General features: G+C 39.0%; 1 protein-coding gene across 4 annotated transcripts in view; it reads right to left on the bottom strand.

Moving 5' to 3' along the window:
• ADGB (androglobin) overlaps positions 1 to 20,861 on the bottom strand; it is a 170,386-nt gene that overhangs the window by 66,374 nt on the left and 83,151 nt on the right. For all 4 annotated transcript variants that reach the window (XR_010918636.1, XM_067542212.1, XM_067542213.1 and 1 more), the window contains 6 exons: positions 20,303 to 20,444; positions 17,544 to 17,658; positions 15,852 to 16,019; positions 13,575 to 13,713; positions 6,694 to 6,828; positions 3,442 to 3,535 (listed from right to left, as the gene is read on the bottom strand). Coding sequence is in view for 3 of the 4 variants with exons in the window: in XM_067542212.1 (XP_067398313.1) it covers positions 3,442 to 3,535; positions 6,694 to 6,828; positions 13,575 to 13,713; positions 15,852 to 16,019; positions 17,544 to 17,658; positions 20,303 to 20,444 (793 nt within the window). In the remaining variant the exon portion in view is untranslated. The remainder of the gene's footprint in view (positions 1 to 3,441; positions 3,536 to 6,693; positions 6,829 to 13,574; positions 13,714 to 15,851; positions 16,020 to 17,543; positions 17,659 to 20,302; positions 20,445 to 20,861) is intronic.

The following is a 20,861-nucleotide window of genomic DNA, read 5'->3' as shown; positions in this document are numbered from 1 at the left end:
GGGGAGCGGCCCTGGCAACGCTTAAATCCTTTATTCTTTTTCCAGTAGGGTTTGTCTTGATGATGACCCCCAAACCTCTGTGATTGGTATGGCTTAAAGTGCTTCCTGGAGGAGGAGGGGGTATGTAAGGCCAGGGAGTGCAGCGTGGCCCACGAATCTTTAAGCCCATGTAGCTTCGAATCCATTTGATTGGCAAACAATGCCGCCCCATCAAAAGGTAAGTCCTGTATGGACTGTTGGACTTCAATGGAAAGGCCCGAGGACTGGAGCCAGGATGCCCTCCTCACAGAGATTGCAGAGGCCATCGCCCTTGCTGCTGTGTCCCCACATCAGATGCTGCCTGCCGTTCCCTCCTCCAGGATTGCTTCAAGTTGTTGTCTGGCAGACTGTGGCAGGGGATCCAAGAACTTATTGAGGAACTGCCAGATGTTATAATGGTATCACCCGAATAATGCCTGCTGGTTGGCCACTCTCAGTTGCAGGCTAGCCGTTGAATAAACTTTTTGGCCAAAGAGATCTAGCTTCCTTGCCCATTTATTTTTAGGTGTAGACCCCATTTGGCTCTGCCTGTCGTGTTCATTTGCAGCCGCGACCACTAGCAACCCTTATGGGGGTGAGTGTACAAGCACTCAAAGGCTTTGGCTGACACATAGTACTTCTTTTCCGCGCCTCAGACATGGGGGGCAGCGAAGCTGGGGTCTGCCATAGCACCTTGGCTAACTTCATAACCCCTTCATGTACTGGGAGGGCTACTTTGGAGAGGGCTACTGATGCTAGCACACCAAAGAAGTCAACAGCTGGCTCCTTGACTTCTTCAATTTTGAGCCCCAGATTGCTTGCCACTCATTTCAGCAAGTCCTGGTGGGCTCTGAAGTATTCCAATGGGGCCGACATGGAGGGGCCTGCCACTGCCTCGTCTGGAAAGGAGGAAGAGGAGGCTCATCCCTGAGGGGGCGCCCACACCCATTCCTTACCCGGGTGAGTCTCTGAGCAGACAGTTGACAAAGCCCCTTCCTGTTCCTAGTCCACGTATAATTCCGGTGCTGTTCCCTGGGTCACCGAAGGACACGGCACCAAGGCACCAGTGGTCAAGCAAGGCTGCGGTACCATAGGCTGAAGGGAACCCCCACGGGTTCCAGAACTGCCAGGGTCCTTGTCACTGTCTCTGAGGCCAGGAACCCATCTGAGGCAGCACAGGGAATCCGGTTGGATGAGGGCAGGATGGGCTCTTGGTGGGATTATCACCTCTCCCTCCGATTCCGAGGAGGTGTCCCTGGGTGACCATTGTAGGGCTAATGGTGCCGGTCTGCCCCCATCTTTCCTTGAACATTGGTACTCCGGTGTCGTGCCAGAAACCTTCCCACTGGGAATCCCGCCACCGCGTATTGTCCCTTGGCTTTCTGTATGTGGCCAACGATCGGTACCAGGATCCCAGGGACTTTTTCCCGCAAGTCTGATCTGCACCTCTGTCTGGGGGAGTGGGAGCCCTCCTGAGATCGATGCCTGCTCTCTGGGGACTGGTGCCGGATCCCTGGAGAATGACATTGACGATTTGGAGACCAAGCGCGGGATTCCGACCTCTCACGGTACCGTTCCGGAGACCGGTACCGCTGGCTCGGCAACCGTCTCCCTACAGGGGACCATTGAGGTTGATCTAATGAAGTCTTTCCCCTCGATGAACCTCCCAAAGGAACTGATAGTTCATGATACACCTGCCTGCCTTCCCTAGGTGTAAGCGGCACAGGGGCTACAAGCAAGTCCTTCATCATCTGGAATGCCTCAGGCGTGGTGGGAATCACCAAGTGCTGCGGACTTCTACCGCTACCTGAGGTTGGCAGTGGCATGGGCACCGGACTCAACGCCCTTACAGGCAGCTTCCCTTGGTGCTGATAGGGGCAAGCAGCCTGATGCGGGTCTCGCTAGCACACTTTCCTTCTTAGCCGGTTTCGGTGCTGGTGAGCGACCCCTCTCCTCCTGGCTCTTCAAGTGCTTCTTCGGTACCAAGGACTTTGAACGGTGCCGAGTGGACTCCGATCCCGGAGGAGCACTCCTCAATGCCACCATGCTCGGTGCCGACTCTGACCTCAGCTCTGATGCTGGTGTAAGGACTGACTCCATCAAGATGGCTTTTAGCCTAATGTTTCTGTCCTTACACATTTGAGGACAAAAACTTTTTTGCAAATTTTGCACTTTTCCCACACGTGTGCCTCGTCCAAGAACTTTAGACAACTTTGGTGCGGGTCATCCAGGGGCATTGTTTTTTTGCAGGAACTGTAGGGTTTAAACCCCAGGGACCGGGGCATGCCCTGACCCTGGGTAAATGCTAACCAAACTCACTAACTAATGAGACAAACAACAGTAACTATATACACCGATTAATTAAACAAATCTCTAGGAAAATTAGTCGCTTGCAAGAGCAAGACAGTATTCCAACACCATAACTGGTGGTAAGAAGGAACTGAGAGGGAGGGTGGCCAGAAGTGCCCTATATACAAACGCATATGCACACAACTGCACAGGGCACTAGAGCCCTATAGATACCACTAGGGGGAAAAAATTTCCGGCACTGGTGCATGCAGTGTGCATACACCTAATTCAGAATGGACATGAGCAAGCACTCGAAGAAGAACTATACAAATTACCTCACAGTTACTTTTTATGAATGATAATATGCCCGTTTCATTTGAACAAAATGACAGTCACACAGTGGAGCCAAACTCTGCCATCATTAACTTAAAGATACATAATCCAAAATTAATTTAATGCAGTTCTTCAAGGGCTCCTTGTATCAATGTTTTGTCATTTTTTGTTTGTCATTTAGGGTTTTTTTTCTTGTGTCTATTTTTGTTTGTTTCCTTATTTGTGTAGGAGAATTTGTCAGTACAGCCAGGGCCAATTAAGTCCTGAAACACCAGGCGGAATCCTTAAAACATTTTTTCCCCTCAGTTCCTAACAAAGACTTTGCCATGAACCCAGAACCAGTGGACTCTCTGGACCCTTAGGTAGGCTTGTTTGTACTGTTGCGAAGAAGGCTCCAGCATAGCTGTGTTGGTTAGGAGTATGAAAAAATCACTACCCTAATCAACATAGCTATGATGGCACAAGTCCTAGTGTACAAGCCATATCAATACCATATTTACATTTGTAAAACAAGCTGTAGAATACCCACACTGTGAACACAACAAATGAGATAGCAGGAAGGTAAAACTCCAACCTAACTAGTAGATTTGGTAGATGTTTTTGAGGTGCATATGGCCATCACAATGAAGTCTATATATTATACCTTCTTTGAAAATCTCAAATGCTTACTATGTTTAACAAAGTTTTCAAAACAAGTCCTTCTTTTATCATATTCATTCTGATAAAACACTGACTGGATGTTTATACAAAGACTTCTGCTGAACAGGCTGCAATATAAAATGTTCATTTATGACATAATACCTTAGAAGAGTTACACCACACTGTTCAATATTTGACTCAATCAAAGTCCACAGTTTTTGCAGTGTTTCTTTGACATTTGCATTCTCCTTAGTACCTGAAAATAGCAAAATGCGTTAGAAAATTTACAGACTATTTAACTTTTTCATTGTTCTCTAAAAAAACTTGTGAAAAAAATTACTGGGACAAGTCAGTCATGTTCTGAATCAAGTTATGTTCTTATTTTAAATTTAAGAGAATTCTTGCACTTCTGTATACTAATTTCTTCTTCAAGGCAGTAAATTTCCTGTATCTTCATAATTCTCCTTGTGCAAATGCTGATCAACCCACCTGCTATAGTGAAGAAAGATGTGATCAGTCCCTTCTCCTGAAATACAGATCCCCATATAAATTATAATGTGCTGCAGCAAGGTGAAGTAACTTCAGTGATCAATAGAGGCACTGATCAGCACATTTAACTGTAAGCTTAGTCATATTGACATTTCCTTGTAATTAATACCATAACCTACATGCAGGGAATTAGAAAAAGAAGGGGGGGAATCTAAACAAAGACGGGAGAAAAAAAGAAACATTGTATGGGACAGTAAGAGAGAAAATAGGATATGTATACATGGAAGAAGAGAAAAAATGATGAGAAGGACTGGAAAGAGAGAAGAAAAAATAAGTTAAGTAAAAGACATGGAAAAAAGTGGAGAGAAGTAAGAACTGAGAAAGGGCAGTAGAAAAAACAAAAGAAAAGAGTTGGGAAAAACCCAGTTGGCAACTGATACATGAAAAGCTAAATCTCCAGAAGAACAGAATGATGAATATAGACTGAAGCACTGTTAATTTATATGGTGCTTGCCAAACATAAATAAGGTAGGCTCTAAATTATTTGGAGCAAAAAGCCTAAATAAGGCAAGACTAGGGATAACAGTTCAGGAGAAGGAGAGTGTTGGGATTATGGATGAGGAAAAGAATGATGGAGGGATTGCTTGAAGAAGTGGATTTTAAAGGAGAGATTTGAAGGAGAGAGATGGTGCCTGTCCAAAGAAGACAAGACTGACCCAGGCGTACAATGAACAATGTATGGAGAGAAAAAGCCTTCATAAGGGTGACAGTGGCAATCAAAGGGAAGAGCCAACCTGAAAAGGATGGTGTATTACTGAGGGAGGTGGTACCCATGGATCATTTGTCACTCACAAGAGAACAGTTTTCTGTGCCAAGGCATTCATGAGCTGTCAGAACAATGTAATCATATGACAGCTGTTGCCTTGACACCCAGTGTGTCCCTTTTCCTGCGCTGGCTGGAAAGATCACCATGGTTCATTTACTTAGATGAAGTGAGTAGATAAAATAATAAAGTGCTGATAGCGCAAAGTCCTCTCTGAGATCACCCAATAGCAGCACAAAAACTTCTCATATGAATGGGCCACCATAGGAAAGAAAATGCCAATCACATCGGAAAATTTGATGCTCATCTGCTTCAGAAGAAAGTCAGGATTCAACTGAATCATCAACTATATCATATTTGTAAGAAAAAATTGTACTACATCATGCTGGACTTGCACAATTTTATTTAAGACTTTTATTTGCAAGACTTTCATATGAAATCCACGAGAGTGGACAATATTCATGATATACGGCTCTATCCCATGCAATATATTATGAAAAGATTAAGAAGATTCAGTAAAACTAAAGCATTAAATGTATTTTTGCGCAAGCTCCTGGACTTTTGCCCTTTTGAAAACCAGGCCCTTAAACTCCATGCCTCTATTTCCTCATCTGTAAAAGGGGTTAATAATTACTTTCCTTACAGGGTTATTGTGTAATCCTCATTAACTAACTCATTAATATCAAAGTGCTTTGAGATCTCCAGCTATAGATATGCAAATGTTTTTATTAATTATTATTATTATTGGGATTTGAAAGATCCATTATGCTGATGCATTCTTGGACTTTCTGCTGACCTCCCTTGCCAGGTCTCTGATGTAGATCTGTCTGAGATTAAGCACTGTTTTTAGAGTATGAATGGTGAAAATCCTTGTTTTGTCATACACTTATTTGTAATTTTTAACATTGGTTTTTATATTATAATTGTCAGTGATATACAATGATTTACTCAATCTCTCTCCCCCTCACCTCCCAATCTGGTCGTACTATTTTTATCAAAATCTCTTTCCCAGCCAGAGTAAGATTCATGGACTATTTTGCCAGTGACATTTAAATTCTCTACTGACCCAAATTCAAACTGTTAAAATCTTCTTCACTATCTACATAAAAACAAAAACAAAAACATACACAACAAAACGTGACTATACAATATGTAATTGACAAACCTAAAAAGGCAACTCTTCTTACTTTTTCAATCTCTTTATGATTCACCCATGCCAGCTGTTCATACACATTCTCTTGAAAATGCTACTGTATGTTTCATCACAAGTGGGCATCAAAATATTCAAATATTTTTAGTAAAACATACATAAACCTTTATGTAGCAATAGCAATAAACTGACTATGTTAAGCTCTTGTTTTATTCGTAGAAATCTGTGTGAATACTTATGATAAGTGCATTACAGTTTAAAGGAATAGTATTACTTTTAAGTGAACAGAGTTTCATTTTGTGGCTTAATATAACTGTATTCTGAGGGAACTGGTGTATGTAATAAATTATATTACTTTCCACAAACTAAATCTGTCACAATATTTTGAGCTAACTGAAACTATATTTACATAGGACCTGATCCATAGCCCATTGAAACCAATGGCAGTCTTTCTATTGACTTACTGGACTCTATAGGTCAGGTTTATGGTGAATTTGTAGCATCACTGATGGGACTAAGGGTATGCCTGCACTGCAGTCAGAGGTTAAAAGCAGCTTTGAAAGAAGCAGTGACAACATGGCAGCACAGATCCTGACACGGGCTAGTAACTCAAGTATGTACAGAGTTCCGGGCAGACCTGTACAGCCTGTGCTGTGATCCATGCCACTGCAACTTCTCTGCTATTTTTAGCTGCTCTAGCTAGATTAAAGGTAACTCAGCTATGCCAACATGAGCTACAATCACATCTCCGATTGCAGTGTAGACACTGACACCGGGCTTTGTGTCAAGCAATATGTTCAATTTAATCAGCCATCTTCATTTAATCTATAATATTTCACTGCACTCCTAGTAGAATTTTTAATCAGATATTTAGATAACTAGTAAGAGGGTAGCACAGATAAATTAATATGGTGAAACATTAAACACGTAAAAAAGATTTTAAAAGGCCTACCTGGTTTTCTGCCATTTATCAATTGCCTAATATAGGTTCCTCTCCAGTTGGCTTGCAGTTTAAGCACTGCAGCTTCTTCTTCAGAAGTTGGAGTTCTGTTCTGCCAAGCAACTGGAACATTTAGCTCTATCACCTCTGAAAGAACGAGAACAATGACCAGTACTGCCAACAGGGTGTGATGTGAAGGACTACAACTGCAACTGCTTGACTGAAAGTTAAGCAACTGTGTGAGCTATATTCCAGAAATGCCTTGATTTTCTCAAAAAGCTTCCATTTATGCTATATCATCATCCTGTTATAAATTTTACTATATAAGAAACAATGCAAGTTAAAGGACTGTTATCAAGATATAACCAAGTGGGAACATATATTTATTGTGTAATTACATGGTGTTTTCATGCAACTACTGTGCTAATGTCATGGGTCAAATTTGTCCAGCTCATAGTGGTTTGGTAAGCTGTATTTCTCCTAGTGGGAGCCATCTTGTGTCACTGAATTTAATTTAAGTCTCTTGTTCTAGCTGGAAAATAACCTACAAAATATTAAGCAAATGTGAACTGATTGAGTGATGTTAGAGTCTACAGACAGCCTGAAATAAGAGCTCCAAAAGATATGAAGTGCCTGTATTAATCTGAATACTTTTGTTAACTATGAAGCCTAACAATTTAAACATCAACATTGTTTAAGTGCAAAAAAATCAATTCAATCTTAATGAGGGAGCCACAATGGTCACCTCCATAATAATACAAAAAAAATTCCCACAAAGAATTCTGTTATTGACCTGAGTCCGATGTTTCACTCACATATCTCAGAGTCCAGTCACACCTTCCTGCATATCAGGTAAAATCTCAGGCATAACTAGAGAGAATTAAAGACTCCCCTGATAAACTCCCTTTGGCTTCGGGAACAGTGCCCTGGGCTTGAAGCCAGGAAACCATGGCTTCTGATCTCCCCTCTTCTATGAATACTGTTAATACATCACAGCCCTTATTACTGTCCAAGGCTTCATATACCTATCCCAGGAAGCAGACCACTGTCACATCCTTTCTAACAAATAAGGTAGAAGGCCACTCCAGACAGGTCTCTATATGACAGAACTGTACCTTATCCACTTAAGTACTCTGCCTTTCAAAATAAATATGCCACATCTATGCGCTTGTCTATCCTGTCTGCAATTACTAATTTAGTCTCTAGACCACATTCACCTCCCACAGCCAATAGCTGAATTCTGATATTGTGAAATGTTGAGTCTCAAACAGTTGTGTAACCCACAGGCAAATTGCTGTGTCATTCTTGCTACCCCCCACCAGAAGCATATCAAAAGAGAGGATAACAGTATACTTCTACTACCAATAGGTTCTGTTATCTCAAGGTCTGTGCAGCAGAGCTAAAAGCCCTGGCTCAAACCCTGCTGACTATCCATCTAGGGAAGAAAAAAAGAGTATATGATCAAGTAATTAAAGACTATATTATCATGCACATGCAAAAGAGGACCGAGTTAAGGTTGCAAAGATAACATTTTTTCTGGTATTTCCTAAAGTTTGAGTACTTGACTTTGCAATCTTCCATATATATATCTTCTATTTATATCTATATCTATATATATTGTTTTTGGTGGGCCAAGCCGGCAGGTGGTAGGAGGAGCAGGAATAGTCTCTATCCCTAAACCTGTAGCAATTTTACAGGCTACTGCCATTAAACCTAAACTTTATTGTTACATCATCTAAATTGCTCCTCTTCTTCTCTTTGTTATTTTATGATTTTCAACTCAATAACCTCCCTTTCACTGAACCAATCTTGTGCTGCAGGCAGGGAAGCCTGAGCAATAGCACTGGGATAGCAGAGGTTACCCAGACAATCAATGCCATTCAGTTGAATGTAAGGCCTCAGTTATCTCATTCAATAAATCTATAGTGTCTCCTCTTAAATTAGTATGAGCAGCATGAAGTAATTGTAATTATAGAAATGATTTTATATTGCAAAACGTTGTTTCTAGAACTAAATGGGAATATTGTGTTAGTCTTTTTTATCTTATTTGTACTTTTGTTAATGCTAGCTATCCCTTTAAGTACATAACAAAGTTCTTGATTATACAGCAGGTCTGCAGGAGAGCAGTGTGTGGATGGTTTTTGCCTGTGTGTTGAGAATATGGAATCTCGGTCTGTGTAAGCTCTAAATATGTTAAATAAAGTTCTAACAAACTTATCTTTCAAGTAAGTAAGCCTAATTTTAAGGCTTTAGGGCATTGATAATTGGTTACAAAGCCTTTCACCTGCAGATCACCAGTTTGAAGCCAGTCATCCTGAACAGGGATTCAAAGTTCTTCCCATTTAAAGGATGCTTGTGGCTTCCATATGAGAACAGTGTGATGGGTCTTATTTCCAACTCACATGTCACAAACTCAGTTTTACGCTAAAGGCTTGTCTATATGGTGGGGTAATGTGGGGGTGTGATTTATAATGTGCACTAATGTGTTTTTTAATTAATTGGTCCATGTAGATCCTGCTGGTACCCTTTAACATAATGGTGTTTGAAACAGTACTACATTCAAGCATGCTAAGGAACATTTGGTTCTTTTCAAACAGACTTTCTGATTTTTATTCAAAATGAATTTTTTCTTTTAAAATTTCCTTTAATTTTATTTTAAAGTCTTTAAAAATGCTGAAAATTGTAACAAAATGGTTCATTTTTCAGTCAAACTACACATTTTGTTCACCCCAAAATGATTTTCATATTTATTTTTTGGAATGGCTAGTGAATCAGAAAAACAGTTATTTGCCTTGCTCTGTCTAGGATGTGGATACAATTATTGTAGCTGATGTCTTGATTTCTAGACAAGAGGAAATATCTAAACAGGCTTCCTATATAACTGTACTCACAAAAACACATTATCTGTATAGATTTTAGCCATGCCGAATTTTGACTTTGAACCAACAAGGCTCTACTCACAAGAAAGAAATTTATGTTTTGGGTTGTATCTAAAAGATTCTCAAGAGCCTGAGATTTTAAGATACTATTGTTAATAAAGAATTTGTGAGTCAAAAAGAAAATCTATTACTTAAACAAGAGACTGGGATTGAAAGAGAGGGGTCAGAACACCTATTTGGATTTTATGAGCATAGTCAGGACCCTTGATTTTCTGCAACCACAACATTTGCAATGGAATCCACCTTTTGCTAGTACACAATCTAAGCAGTAGAGCCCTGTGCAAATACAAAATTTGGATCTGCATCTGACCTGCAATCCGCAAACATGGCGAACAATACATCCGCGGATATAAAGTAGATCTGTGTGGCTCTACTAAGTACATCCTTTTAAAAATAATGAATCTTTTGAGCCATTGTGGCTGTGAAGAAAATCTTACCAATGTTAGCCAAGTATAAATGTGTAGTCTGGCTGAGTCTGCATGCAGATAGTCTAAAACAAAAACCCAGATGTGAACTTCCCATTCATCTCAAAGAGATCTTATCTTGAATCTTAGAGACGACAATTTAAACACTTTTTTCACAATATTTATACACAATATACTGTTATCCTCTCTTTTGATAAGCCCATCAGAGGGGAAGCAGGAATGACACAGCAGTTTGTCTATGGATTACACAGCTATTTATAAGACTTATTTATTTATCTATTTATTATCAGAAACTCAGGCCAGGTCAGGCTAGAATTGAGAACTTGCTACTGCTATGACCATAAGTGGTACAACACGTACTGGTCAATGCTGAGTGCTAGGTGGCAGTTAATTAACCCAGAAACCTCAGGAAGCGCTAATGGCTTTGGGCAGATGAGTGCCAGAGGAGGGTAGTGGAACCCCTGATGGAGGAAATGCCATCAAAAGACGGGTGAGCAAATTCACTAAGTGTATTTGTCAACAGCATCCATGCAGGACAGACTGGGACTTTCAGCGTGGCTGATAACCAATCTAGGAGTGGAGTCTTGAAGGCAGGCAGATGGAAGATCTTCTCTGCAGTGCCAACTCCTGCAGCATAGCTGGTTCCAAATGTATTGACTTCTGTCCTTCCTTTGGTCCAAATCAGTGAAGCTGAGAGGGAGTTGCTGACACATAGGCAAAGCAACACCTCCATATTAATTGCCCAGGCTATTGCAGCCATATTATATGGAGAGGACACTCCATCCTTGCTGGCAGCATGGATACAACATGGAAGGGGCAGTTATAGGTTATAAGCTCTCACTTGATTGACACAGAGCAGGTCCCATGGGTCACTTTCGATGGTGGAAGGAATCATTGCATTCCACTGGTCAGCCACCTCCTGCCACAAAGCCAGCCAGCCCCCGGACAGTCAGGTGCTGACCTGCCATTGTCTGTCTGCCCCATGAGTGCATGGGATTAGACCAAAAGTTGAAAGGCAGATAGAATACTTGCATCTGGAAAAAAACAAAACTAAGAACTTTCCGGCTTGGAAGCTGGAATGTGAGGGCCATATGCCTAGAATTGACAGACGATGATGACCTACAATACACAAGCAGCATACGGAAGTCAGTTTTGACAGACCATGAGTTGTACAAATTTAATGTTGACATTGCAGCACTTCAGGAAACAAGACTTGCAGATACTGGCTCTGACCAAGAGACCAATTATACCTTCATTTGGCAGGGTAAAAGCAGCGAAGAAAATTGGCTGCATGGTATTGGTTTTGTCTGAGAAATAAGTGAGTAAAGCTCCTAGAAACCTACTGGGAAGTCAGAGCACATTATCTTACTTAAATTTCAGATGATTATCAGCTTTGTCAACATCATTAGTGCTTATGTACCAACACTTAAATCTAGCCCTGAAGAGGAGGATACATTTTTACAGCTCTTTGTATCAAATCATCAAAAAAACACCATCGACTGAGCAACTTTTCCTTCTTGGTGACTTCAATGCAAGAGTTGGCACTGAACCCATGGCCAGACTGCCAAGGATATTTTGGCATTGGCAAGATGAATAAGAATGGCCAACAACTTCTTGAATTCTGCCTCCAAAACCAAATGTGTATTACCAATTCATATTCTGCAGGAAAAGATCACCACAAAGTGTCATGGTGACAGCCATGATCAGGCCACTGGCACCAATTAGACCTTGCCATTGTCAGAAGGAAAGACCTCCCCTCAGTGCAGAACACTTGCACGTTTCATAGTGCTGATTGTGACACCAACCACTCTTGATCATTAGCAAAGTAAAGATTACAGCTAACCCTATACAGAGGAAAACTTCAGAGCAAGCCCCAAATCAACTCTCTAACATCAAAAACAAAGGAAATGTCAAAAGTTTGTGAAGGCTTTTGAACTCAGCATGCATGGGAAGTCACTACGAGAAGGCAGAGGAATATTGAGAAGATTTAAGAATAACAATCCTACATTTGGGTGAAAGAGACCATCACAAAAGGACTGATTTGAAGAAAATGAAATGAAACTGTTACCTCTTATTAACATTAAGAATACAGCCTTACCTGGAACACAATAAGAAGCCAACAGAGAGCACCAAAGTGAGACTTAGACATGTAAAAACCAAGATACAGCAAGCAAGTAGGCACTGTGCAAATCACTACTGGATCAAGCTCTGTGAAGAGATACAGACAGCTTCAGATACAGGAAATCTCAAAGTCATGTATGATGGCCTGAAGAAAGCTGTAGGCCCCACTGTCAATAGGATTGCCCCTCTTAAATCACAAAATGGTGAAATTATTGCAGATAAAAGTAAGCAGCTGTCTCAGTGGGTTGAACATTATTCAAGGCTATATGCACAAGAAAGGAACCTCTCCAGTGAATCACAGGATCAAATACCAACTCTACAGGTCTTGCCAGAGCTAGATGTGGAGCCCGTTGTAGAAGAGCTAAGTAAGGCCATTGATTTGCTATCAAGTGACGAAGCTCCTGGAAAAGATACCACCCCAGTGGAAATTCTTAAGTGCATACTACCATATCTTTATCAGTTGCTACTTAAATACTGGAAAGAGGGTGAGGTACCACAAGAGAAGCGTGATGCAAACATCATCACTCTGTATAAAAACAAAGGTGAAAAGAGTGACTAACAACTACAGGGGTATCTCATTACTATAAGTGTAGCAGGAAAAGCTTTCACAAAAGTCATTATAGTCCACCTACAATAGCTAGAGAATCGTGTCTACCCTGAATCACAGTGTGGATGCAGGTCTCGAAGATCAACTATAGACATGATATTTTTTCTGCATCTTCAAGAAAAGTTCAGAGAACAAAATCCACCACTGTACATTGTCTTTGTGGACCTAACCAAAGCATCCAACACAGTCAGCAGAGCAGGTCTATTTTCAATACTAGAAAAGACAGGATGTCCATCAACCTTGTTAAGTCTTATATGTTCATTTCACGACAACATGAGAGCAAATATCCAGTTTTATGGGTGTACTTCAGACAGTTTTGTGATGAAAAGCGAAGTGAAGCAAGGATGTGTTGTTGCCCCTACACTCTTTGGAATCTTCTTCTCAGTATTCCTGAACTGTGCATTTAAGGACATGAAAGATGAAGTGCATCTCCACAAAGATGGGATAGAAAACTCTTCAGTCTCCCATGACTTAAGGCAAAGACCAAAGTAAAAAAGGTGCTAATTAGAACTTTTATTCGCTGATGATGCTACCCTTATAGCCCACAATGAAAGGCCACTACAAGAACTCATGGACTGCCTTTCAAGTGCTTGTCAGGCATATGCTCTCACCATCAGCATTAAGAAAATGGTCATATTAGGAAGGGGTTCCACAAGAACCTTTAATGTAAACCAGCTAGAAACAGTCCAAAAGTTCAGCTATTTAGGTATAATACCTATACAGGACATGCGAACAGCTCCCCCTGGAACAGAAATGGACAGACAAGTCTGAATAAAATGATTAATAATATCAGCACAGTACCTGAAGATACATTGTCTTCCACAGAAGCATCATTGGCTTTAAAATCCAAAGTGAAGGATCTGAAAGCGAATTCAAAATTGGGAGGAACCTTATTACCTAATACTTGTTGGATCAAATGCCAAAAAGCATTATTGAAAACCTAAAATTAAAAAGAGGAAAAAATTCAGACAGCCATTTGTTTTTTCAAGAAAGCTGATTTATATTTCTTTGATCATTAATATTCTATTCAGAATATTCCACAAATATTTGATTTTTTTTTCCATTTCAAAACTATGCCTTTGAGCTCCTCTTAAGCACAATACATATCACAAACACTTTTCTCTCAAGACCTACATAGTTTCAGGAGCAAGAAATGGGAAAACTCTTTCATCTCCAGGTCACTGGTTCAAATACAGGCCAGATTATCAGTGATCAAAAGTTATTACTACTTGAAAGCTGCTTGGTAGCTTATGTGAAATGAGTTGAAGGTTTCAATCCAGTGTCTAATGGATGCAGCACACATCACAATCAACAATACCAAAACTAACATTTTTGCTGACACTTTTGATATAGAGGCCAAGGATTGCATGAGCACAGAGGCTGAATTACCCTCTCGTTAAGAGGTGGATCCCCTAGAAAAAGTAAAAGTACATTGGTAGGGTCGTGCAGAGAAGTTTGTAACCTAACTCCCTGCTGTATGTTAATAAATAGATTAATTTAATTGTTATTGTTGTCACAATAAAAGACTTTTCACGAGCACTAAATTCACAATCTCTGTCATCAAAAAAAAAAAGAGTTTCCAATTAGAAGAACCGTTGAGGCTATTTTTCAGGTTGTGTTTCATAATTCAAAATGAGAGATGTGGTAGTAATTTATTGAAAAATATTTACCTGCTAATTCTTCTTTCATTTAATTTTATTTTCAAATTGTTCAGGAACTGCAGCTATTTTATTGAGCTGAGTATTGTAAGGCTAATAAACTTCATGTATTTTGAAAGATTTAAGGCTGCTCAAGAAATAAACATCTTTAAATATACGCCTCTGTTTAGTGCCATTTTTCATTGTTTGCTTTGGTGGCAGATAATTTTCATATTTTTTAGCATGAATCATTGCTGACTTCTTCACTCGTGTCACACTTTTGCCTCATTTCTGTTTCCTTTCCACTATGCTAACCTTCTTTTGAGGGAAATTCTTTGCCTGGCACTGTATCCTCTCTTTCCCCTTGTGTTTTACATTACTCTGTAGTACCATATTCATTTTAAATTTAAAACATCCATGTATGACATGGCTAATATATTTCCTCCTATAGGACTTGGACTCTTTATCATAAAATGGCATGTGGGTTATTAAAATGTTTGGCTACACCTGTTTATACGGCAAAAACAACGAGAGTCCTGTAGCACTTTAAAGACTAACAAATTTAATTTCTGCAGGCATAAGCTTTCGAAAGCTTTTTTTGTTGTTTTTGCTGTATACAGACTAACACAGCTACCTCTCTGGAACTTTTCACCTGTTTATATGGGAGATGAACCTGAACTAAAAACACTAATTCTGACCTCCCTTAATTCTGAACATTGGAGAAATTTGAATCTGGCACCAATTTCACATGCAAATACTGTGACTTGGACTGGCTTCTTTCTGTTTTTGTATCAGTGATTATAAAAAACTCATCTCTAGTGGCTGCTATTACACTATGAAATTCTATGTTAAAAAGCACGTTTAATGTTTTGAAGAAAGACCTAGTGTAATTAAACAATGCATATGACATTTAAGGGAAAGTATAAATAATAGAAAACAGGGAAATGTGACTATGAAAAGAATCTGACTATTGTCTTCAATAACAAAAAGCCAAAACAATTTTTTCCTGAGACATCAATCTTGGTCACAGTAGGGAATTATGTGTTTATTGTTTTCTAAACTTCAGTTGGTCTCTTTGCTTTCATATCCTGAATTGGATCTCAAAAAGCTGATGAATTTGATGCCTGAAACATGCAATGTCAAACTGCCAAAACAGTCTCCAATTAAGCATGAACAGTTCTGCATATATTATAATGTGGATATATAAAGGAAAGACAATTTTTGTTTGCATTTTCAAATTCTATCGTTTGCACATGCAAATTATAATGGATGCCAAATCATGCATGCAGAATCAGAGGCAGAGTTGAGGCCGCTTTGGCCCATAATAATAACAATAATTAATAATAGCAGCTTATTTGAAAAAGAGAATGATTGTTAACACATACTCTCTCTTTTTATATTGTGCAGTCTTTTAAAAAGAGCAGATTCTTAGAACTGTTACCTTGAAGTGTTCTCTAGCGATTCCTGTGCTATAGAGGTCATGAGGGCAGTGAGTTAGTTCCAGCTCCTTCAGGGCCTTAGAAAGTTCAGGCTCACTGCTGAAATTATTAATCACATTTCCAATAGCTTTCAGGATAGCTGTAGCTTGTTCTATAAACCGGTAGCTCTCCTGGGGAGAAAGAGAACATTCCAGCTACTGAAAGGAAAATGCTATTGGTTCATCAGATAATGCTTAATATTTTTATATTATTCGTTGATTATTTTTCTTTTGTACCAAGCACTATATAATGTTCAGGCAAAATTAAGATTCATGTTTATGTTGTAGTAAGAATAAGTGAAGGCTTCTCCTCTCTAAAATAAACAGTGTGACATAAAATTGGTTAACCCCATCCATATACTTTTGGAGGAATATCTTATTTGGTTGAAAACCATATCAAAGTGAATGCTGCAAATAGCAGTATTAACCTTCACATAAATTTCTATGTGAGATTCTAGAGACTCAGCTGGGAGGGTGTTGTAGAGACTGGCTGCTCCTCCTGAAAAAAATCTGTGGAAAGAAGACCACAGGAAGCAACTGTAGAGGCAGTTCTACACTCTTTTTTATGACCAGGGAAGTTCCACCCACAGATTCACCCATTTGCAAAGAGAAGGGGACAAGTTGAAAACATTTCTCTTTCCTTTTTAAACAAATTAAACAAATCAAATTCTCAGGTTTAATCTATCTTCCTAAATATCCATCATAATTTGCATTAGCTACTTTAATATCCTACTATCAGAGCCCTGCAATTACGCAGCAGTGTAAATGGATGCAAAATTTCCCTTTTAAAAAAACGTGTTGCACAACTTTGCTTGAGAATCTACCCTTTCATTTAAAAAAACCCAAAGTCTTCGGCCCAACCGTTTGCAAAGAAAACCTTGAAAACATGGATTGAGAGTAACCAATGAAGTGACATCTATCTTGATCTTCAGACAACCTAACCAACAGCTCTGAGAAAGTGTTAACTGCTCCCTAGGGCCTCTTATCACAGTTATCACAAAGCCCTTTGAATCAATAGTTCATTTTAAGAACAAGTTATTCTGGAGCAGACTTGTCATTTTGCAACCACATGGGGAAAATTGTGTTCATCTGAACGACGAATTGAAAAATGTCTACTTAGTGATGCAAACTATCTGAATAATCTTTACATGCATTTTATGACTATCAGAGCAGCATGCTGCAAAAGGGAAGACCATACAGTACCTCAAACTTAAATATTTCTACTACATTCTTTAATATTCAATTTTATATTGCACATGAATGAATTTTCAGCTATTTTATGTGAAACACAGTAAAATCCAGTGCCTGCTTATATATTTATATCATATAACTATACAAATGCCCATCTTTATGCTTGTCTCCCTCGCTCACACCAATACCTCAGAATAGTCTCCCTTGCTTCCCTATATATTTGGAATTTATATTATTCAGTAAAATCAACTATAGAGGTGTGACATTATTTACACTGATTTAAATTTCTTTGTGACAATATTAAGAAAAGTGATTTTAAAAAAATTATTTAGGGTCCGTCTTCTCACAAATTTTTCTTGCACATCCTCCAAACTCAAAATTCAAGAGAAAAATTAAATAAGGGTACAGTAAACATTGGTCAATGACTTGCAGTAATATTGCACAAGTTGTTATGGTAACATATACCTTGTCAAGATTTGGCATAACGGTATCCTCTTCACCAAACACACATGGCACCATGCTACACAGATGGATATGGTGCCCTATGGGGGAACTTACAGTGAAGATTAACACATGTCGCCTACATAAAAAATAAGAAGTATATTAACAAAAAATAAAAGCACTCTCTTTTATAGCCGTGGTTCTTCAACCTTTTCATTCAGTGGACCAACTGCTCAACAGTGAAATTCTTTCCTGCGTCATCTCTCTTTTTTCAACCCTCAATTGCTGACTGCTTGGTTCTCAAATAAGAATTGAACAGACCATGAGGAAAGACTCCTAAGGACTATTGGTGAGGTTATAATTACAGGTTGTGATTTGAGAAAGCACTATTTTATATTGGCTTTCTGCTTTAGTTTGATTACTTGTGATTTTTTATAACAGAATGTTGTTTTAGTATTTGATAAGGATAGGGTATAAATTCTTTACATTAGGGGCTGCGCATTCTTTTGGGTTTGTATGGTGTTTTCTGGACAGTGATCGAAACAATAATGATAAGAAGAATTTAAAACCAAAGACCACAGCTGGCTACATTTAAGTTTAGAAATCTGGAAAGTCCAAAGTAATAGTCAAGTGTCCTGGTTATACGTTACTTTAATCAAAATTACTATAAGGACATAAGCAAGAATAAGAAAATTTAAATACAAAACCAGATTAGAATAACATAATACTAAAGCTGTGACACATTCTGGGTCCAATCCATTCAAGAGTAGCCTCATCAGCTGGTGATCCACAGAAGTTCAGGGTGCCCCCTTGGGAACTACAGCTGATTTCAATTTTGAAAGTAAGAAGAATTCTTTCCTGTGTTCACACAACACAGGATCAGGCACTCAGCACCATAGTCTTCTTTTTTCTTGTGAACGATGGTATGAGAACTTCTTTAGCTAATAGCTCTGTAACAAAGGTCTGGCAACAAGAATAAGGGATGAGCCATGTAGCCCAACTGGTCGGGGGGGGGACAGACGACACACACGACACGACTGCAACACAGTTTAACAATCAAGAGGACAGTGGGAGGAAATTCCCAAGTAATTCCCAAGTAATTTTCTTTTTGAATTAAATGGAAACTGCTCCACAGGGTGTATCCTAAACCCACTTCTTCCTCCATGCCTGAGACTGACCTGTTGTAAAGTATATGCAATTAATTATTTCATGCAGCTTGATTGCAAACTGTGGAGGATGGGGAATCAGAGGTGTATTGCTGTGGGTGGGGAGCTTATCTGTAACAGATTCCTACTTCTTAGGTAGCTCTGAAACTTGCAATTGCAGTAATATAAAGATGTGTTCTTTGATTTATTCTCCTGCATAAGGCTAACTTTTCTGCTGAAATTTTCGACAGTGCAGTCTCCCACCAAATACAAATCTCCAACTTTCAAAAACTGCACAGCTCAGAAGGATGCAGATGCTGCTTAATCTGTTCATAGGCCAGTTCAATCAGGCATTCTGATGAAAAGATTTTTTCCAACTGACGTTTGTTTTATTGCCATTTGTCTCACTTCGAATCCATTTAATATTTTAAAATCAGTTTAGAGAAAAAAAGGGAGCACTGTTAAATTTCTTTGACTTGACACCAGATATATAATAGCTCCTTGTGTTCACCATTGTTGTTTTGAAATCTTCTTTAATTTCTGTGTATAGTCTGATGGTATAGACATACAGGATATGAAACATCTAGATTGTTCTGTTCAAGTTTTTTATAGGTCCTTTTTTCGTAATATTGTAAGTTTTTTATATATATACATATGTGTATATATATATATATATATATATGACATAAAGACTTTGCAATCATTTGTATGTATATGATGTATTAACCATTTATAACTCTTCTTTTTTTATTAATAAATCTTTAGTTAGTTTACTAAGGATTTGCTGGTAGCGTGATATTTGGGTAAGGTATGAGATTCATATTGATCTAGGCATAAGTGTCTGATCCTTTGCGATTAGTAAGAGCTTCACATATGGTGAAATGGGTTTACAGTAACCTCTCACTATATCAGACTTGGTTGTCTGGATGGGAGCCAATGCCTGGAATGCCTAAAGGGGACTCTTTTGCCTTCTGGTTAGCTAGTGTGATACTTCAGATGCTCTTTCGTTACTTGCTCGGTAAATCTAATTAGAGTAAATCTAATAAACCACCATCTTTGGGGGTTGTCTGATCTATTTCTTGCAGTCTGCCCTGAGAGTGGCATTCTCAGTGTGGTCCATCCCAGGCACCTGGTCACAGGTAAAGTTGGATTATTAGGGAATTTATGTCCTTTCATGTTTCATAAATTCCATTTCAAGAGGAGTTACAATACTGGCCACAGTATCATACTTCAACAAAAGTTTTAATTAAAATGAATATTGGAGAGAGCTGTTAATACCTCATAGCCAATTTCTGAAGCCTTCTATTTAGAAACAATTTGTCTACACAGAATGTATTTTCAGTTGTTTCTTCTAGAAGAACTAGGGGGACTACTCATATGAATAATTGTTCAACAAAAAGAGAGAGCAAGGGATTCACAAACGGATACATAATTTAAAAACTTTGATACTGATTCTTAAATCCATATAAATATTGCTAAATCTTACTAAAACCTGGAAAATCCTAGACATTTATGCAAATGTAACAGCCAAATATTTGCAAATAATCAACCATTCCAGATACAGTTATATAAACTCTATCCTTAAGGCAAAAGCAGATCTTTAAGTGCTGGAGGAGAAATAAAAAGACCAGTACTCACCCCGGGGGAAGGCTTAGCATAGCAGCTTTGGTTGCATATGTATGTATCTTTAGCACAAGTTGTCCAGTAGTCACACTTTTCCAAGAAAAACTATCAACCATAAGCATGCCCTGTGGTATACCAGAACCTTCTCTTTGTGCAGCTGTAAGAAAAAAAATTAGAAAAATAAAGTTAGCAGGGCAATTGATATAAATATCCTGAAGCAGAGTTCAGGATCAAGTTTTGATCATCAAAGCCCATAAAAAATAAAGGAACTATTTGTAAATTGATATATACCAGTGGTGCTTCCACCAACTAAAGTGCCCTAGTCAGCCACAGAAGTTACCTACCCTTAATGGTAGCTGTGGGAGAAATAAAGCAGCTTTTTCAGTTAACCAGTGTACAAAGATGGCACAGAACAGGGGTTATTTATGCACTGTACTCTAAGGGCCTTATTCAGAAGTGATGTGTTAGGAAGAGGTGTAAATTAGATCCCTTTGCAATCACTTTGGGTATATCTACACTTTGAACATAAATTCCAGCTCAAGGAGCCACACCCCATGCTAAGTCTGAGCCAGAG

This window comes from Emydura macquarii, unplaced genomic scaffold, assembly GCF_026122565.2.
Source record: "Emydura macquarii macquarii isolate MOO-44397 ecotype Brisbane River unplaced genomic scaffold, CSIRO-AGI_Emac_v2 contig_705, whole genome shotgun sequence".
Classification (NCBI taxonomy): Eukaryota; Metazoa; Chordata; order Testudines; family Chelidae; genus Emydura; species Emydura macquarii.
The sequence above is the reverse complement of the archived record's forward strand: the minus strand, read 5'-3'. Positions and strand labels throughout refer to the sequence as shown.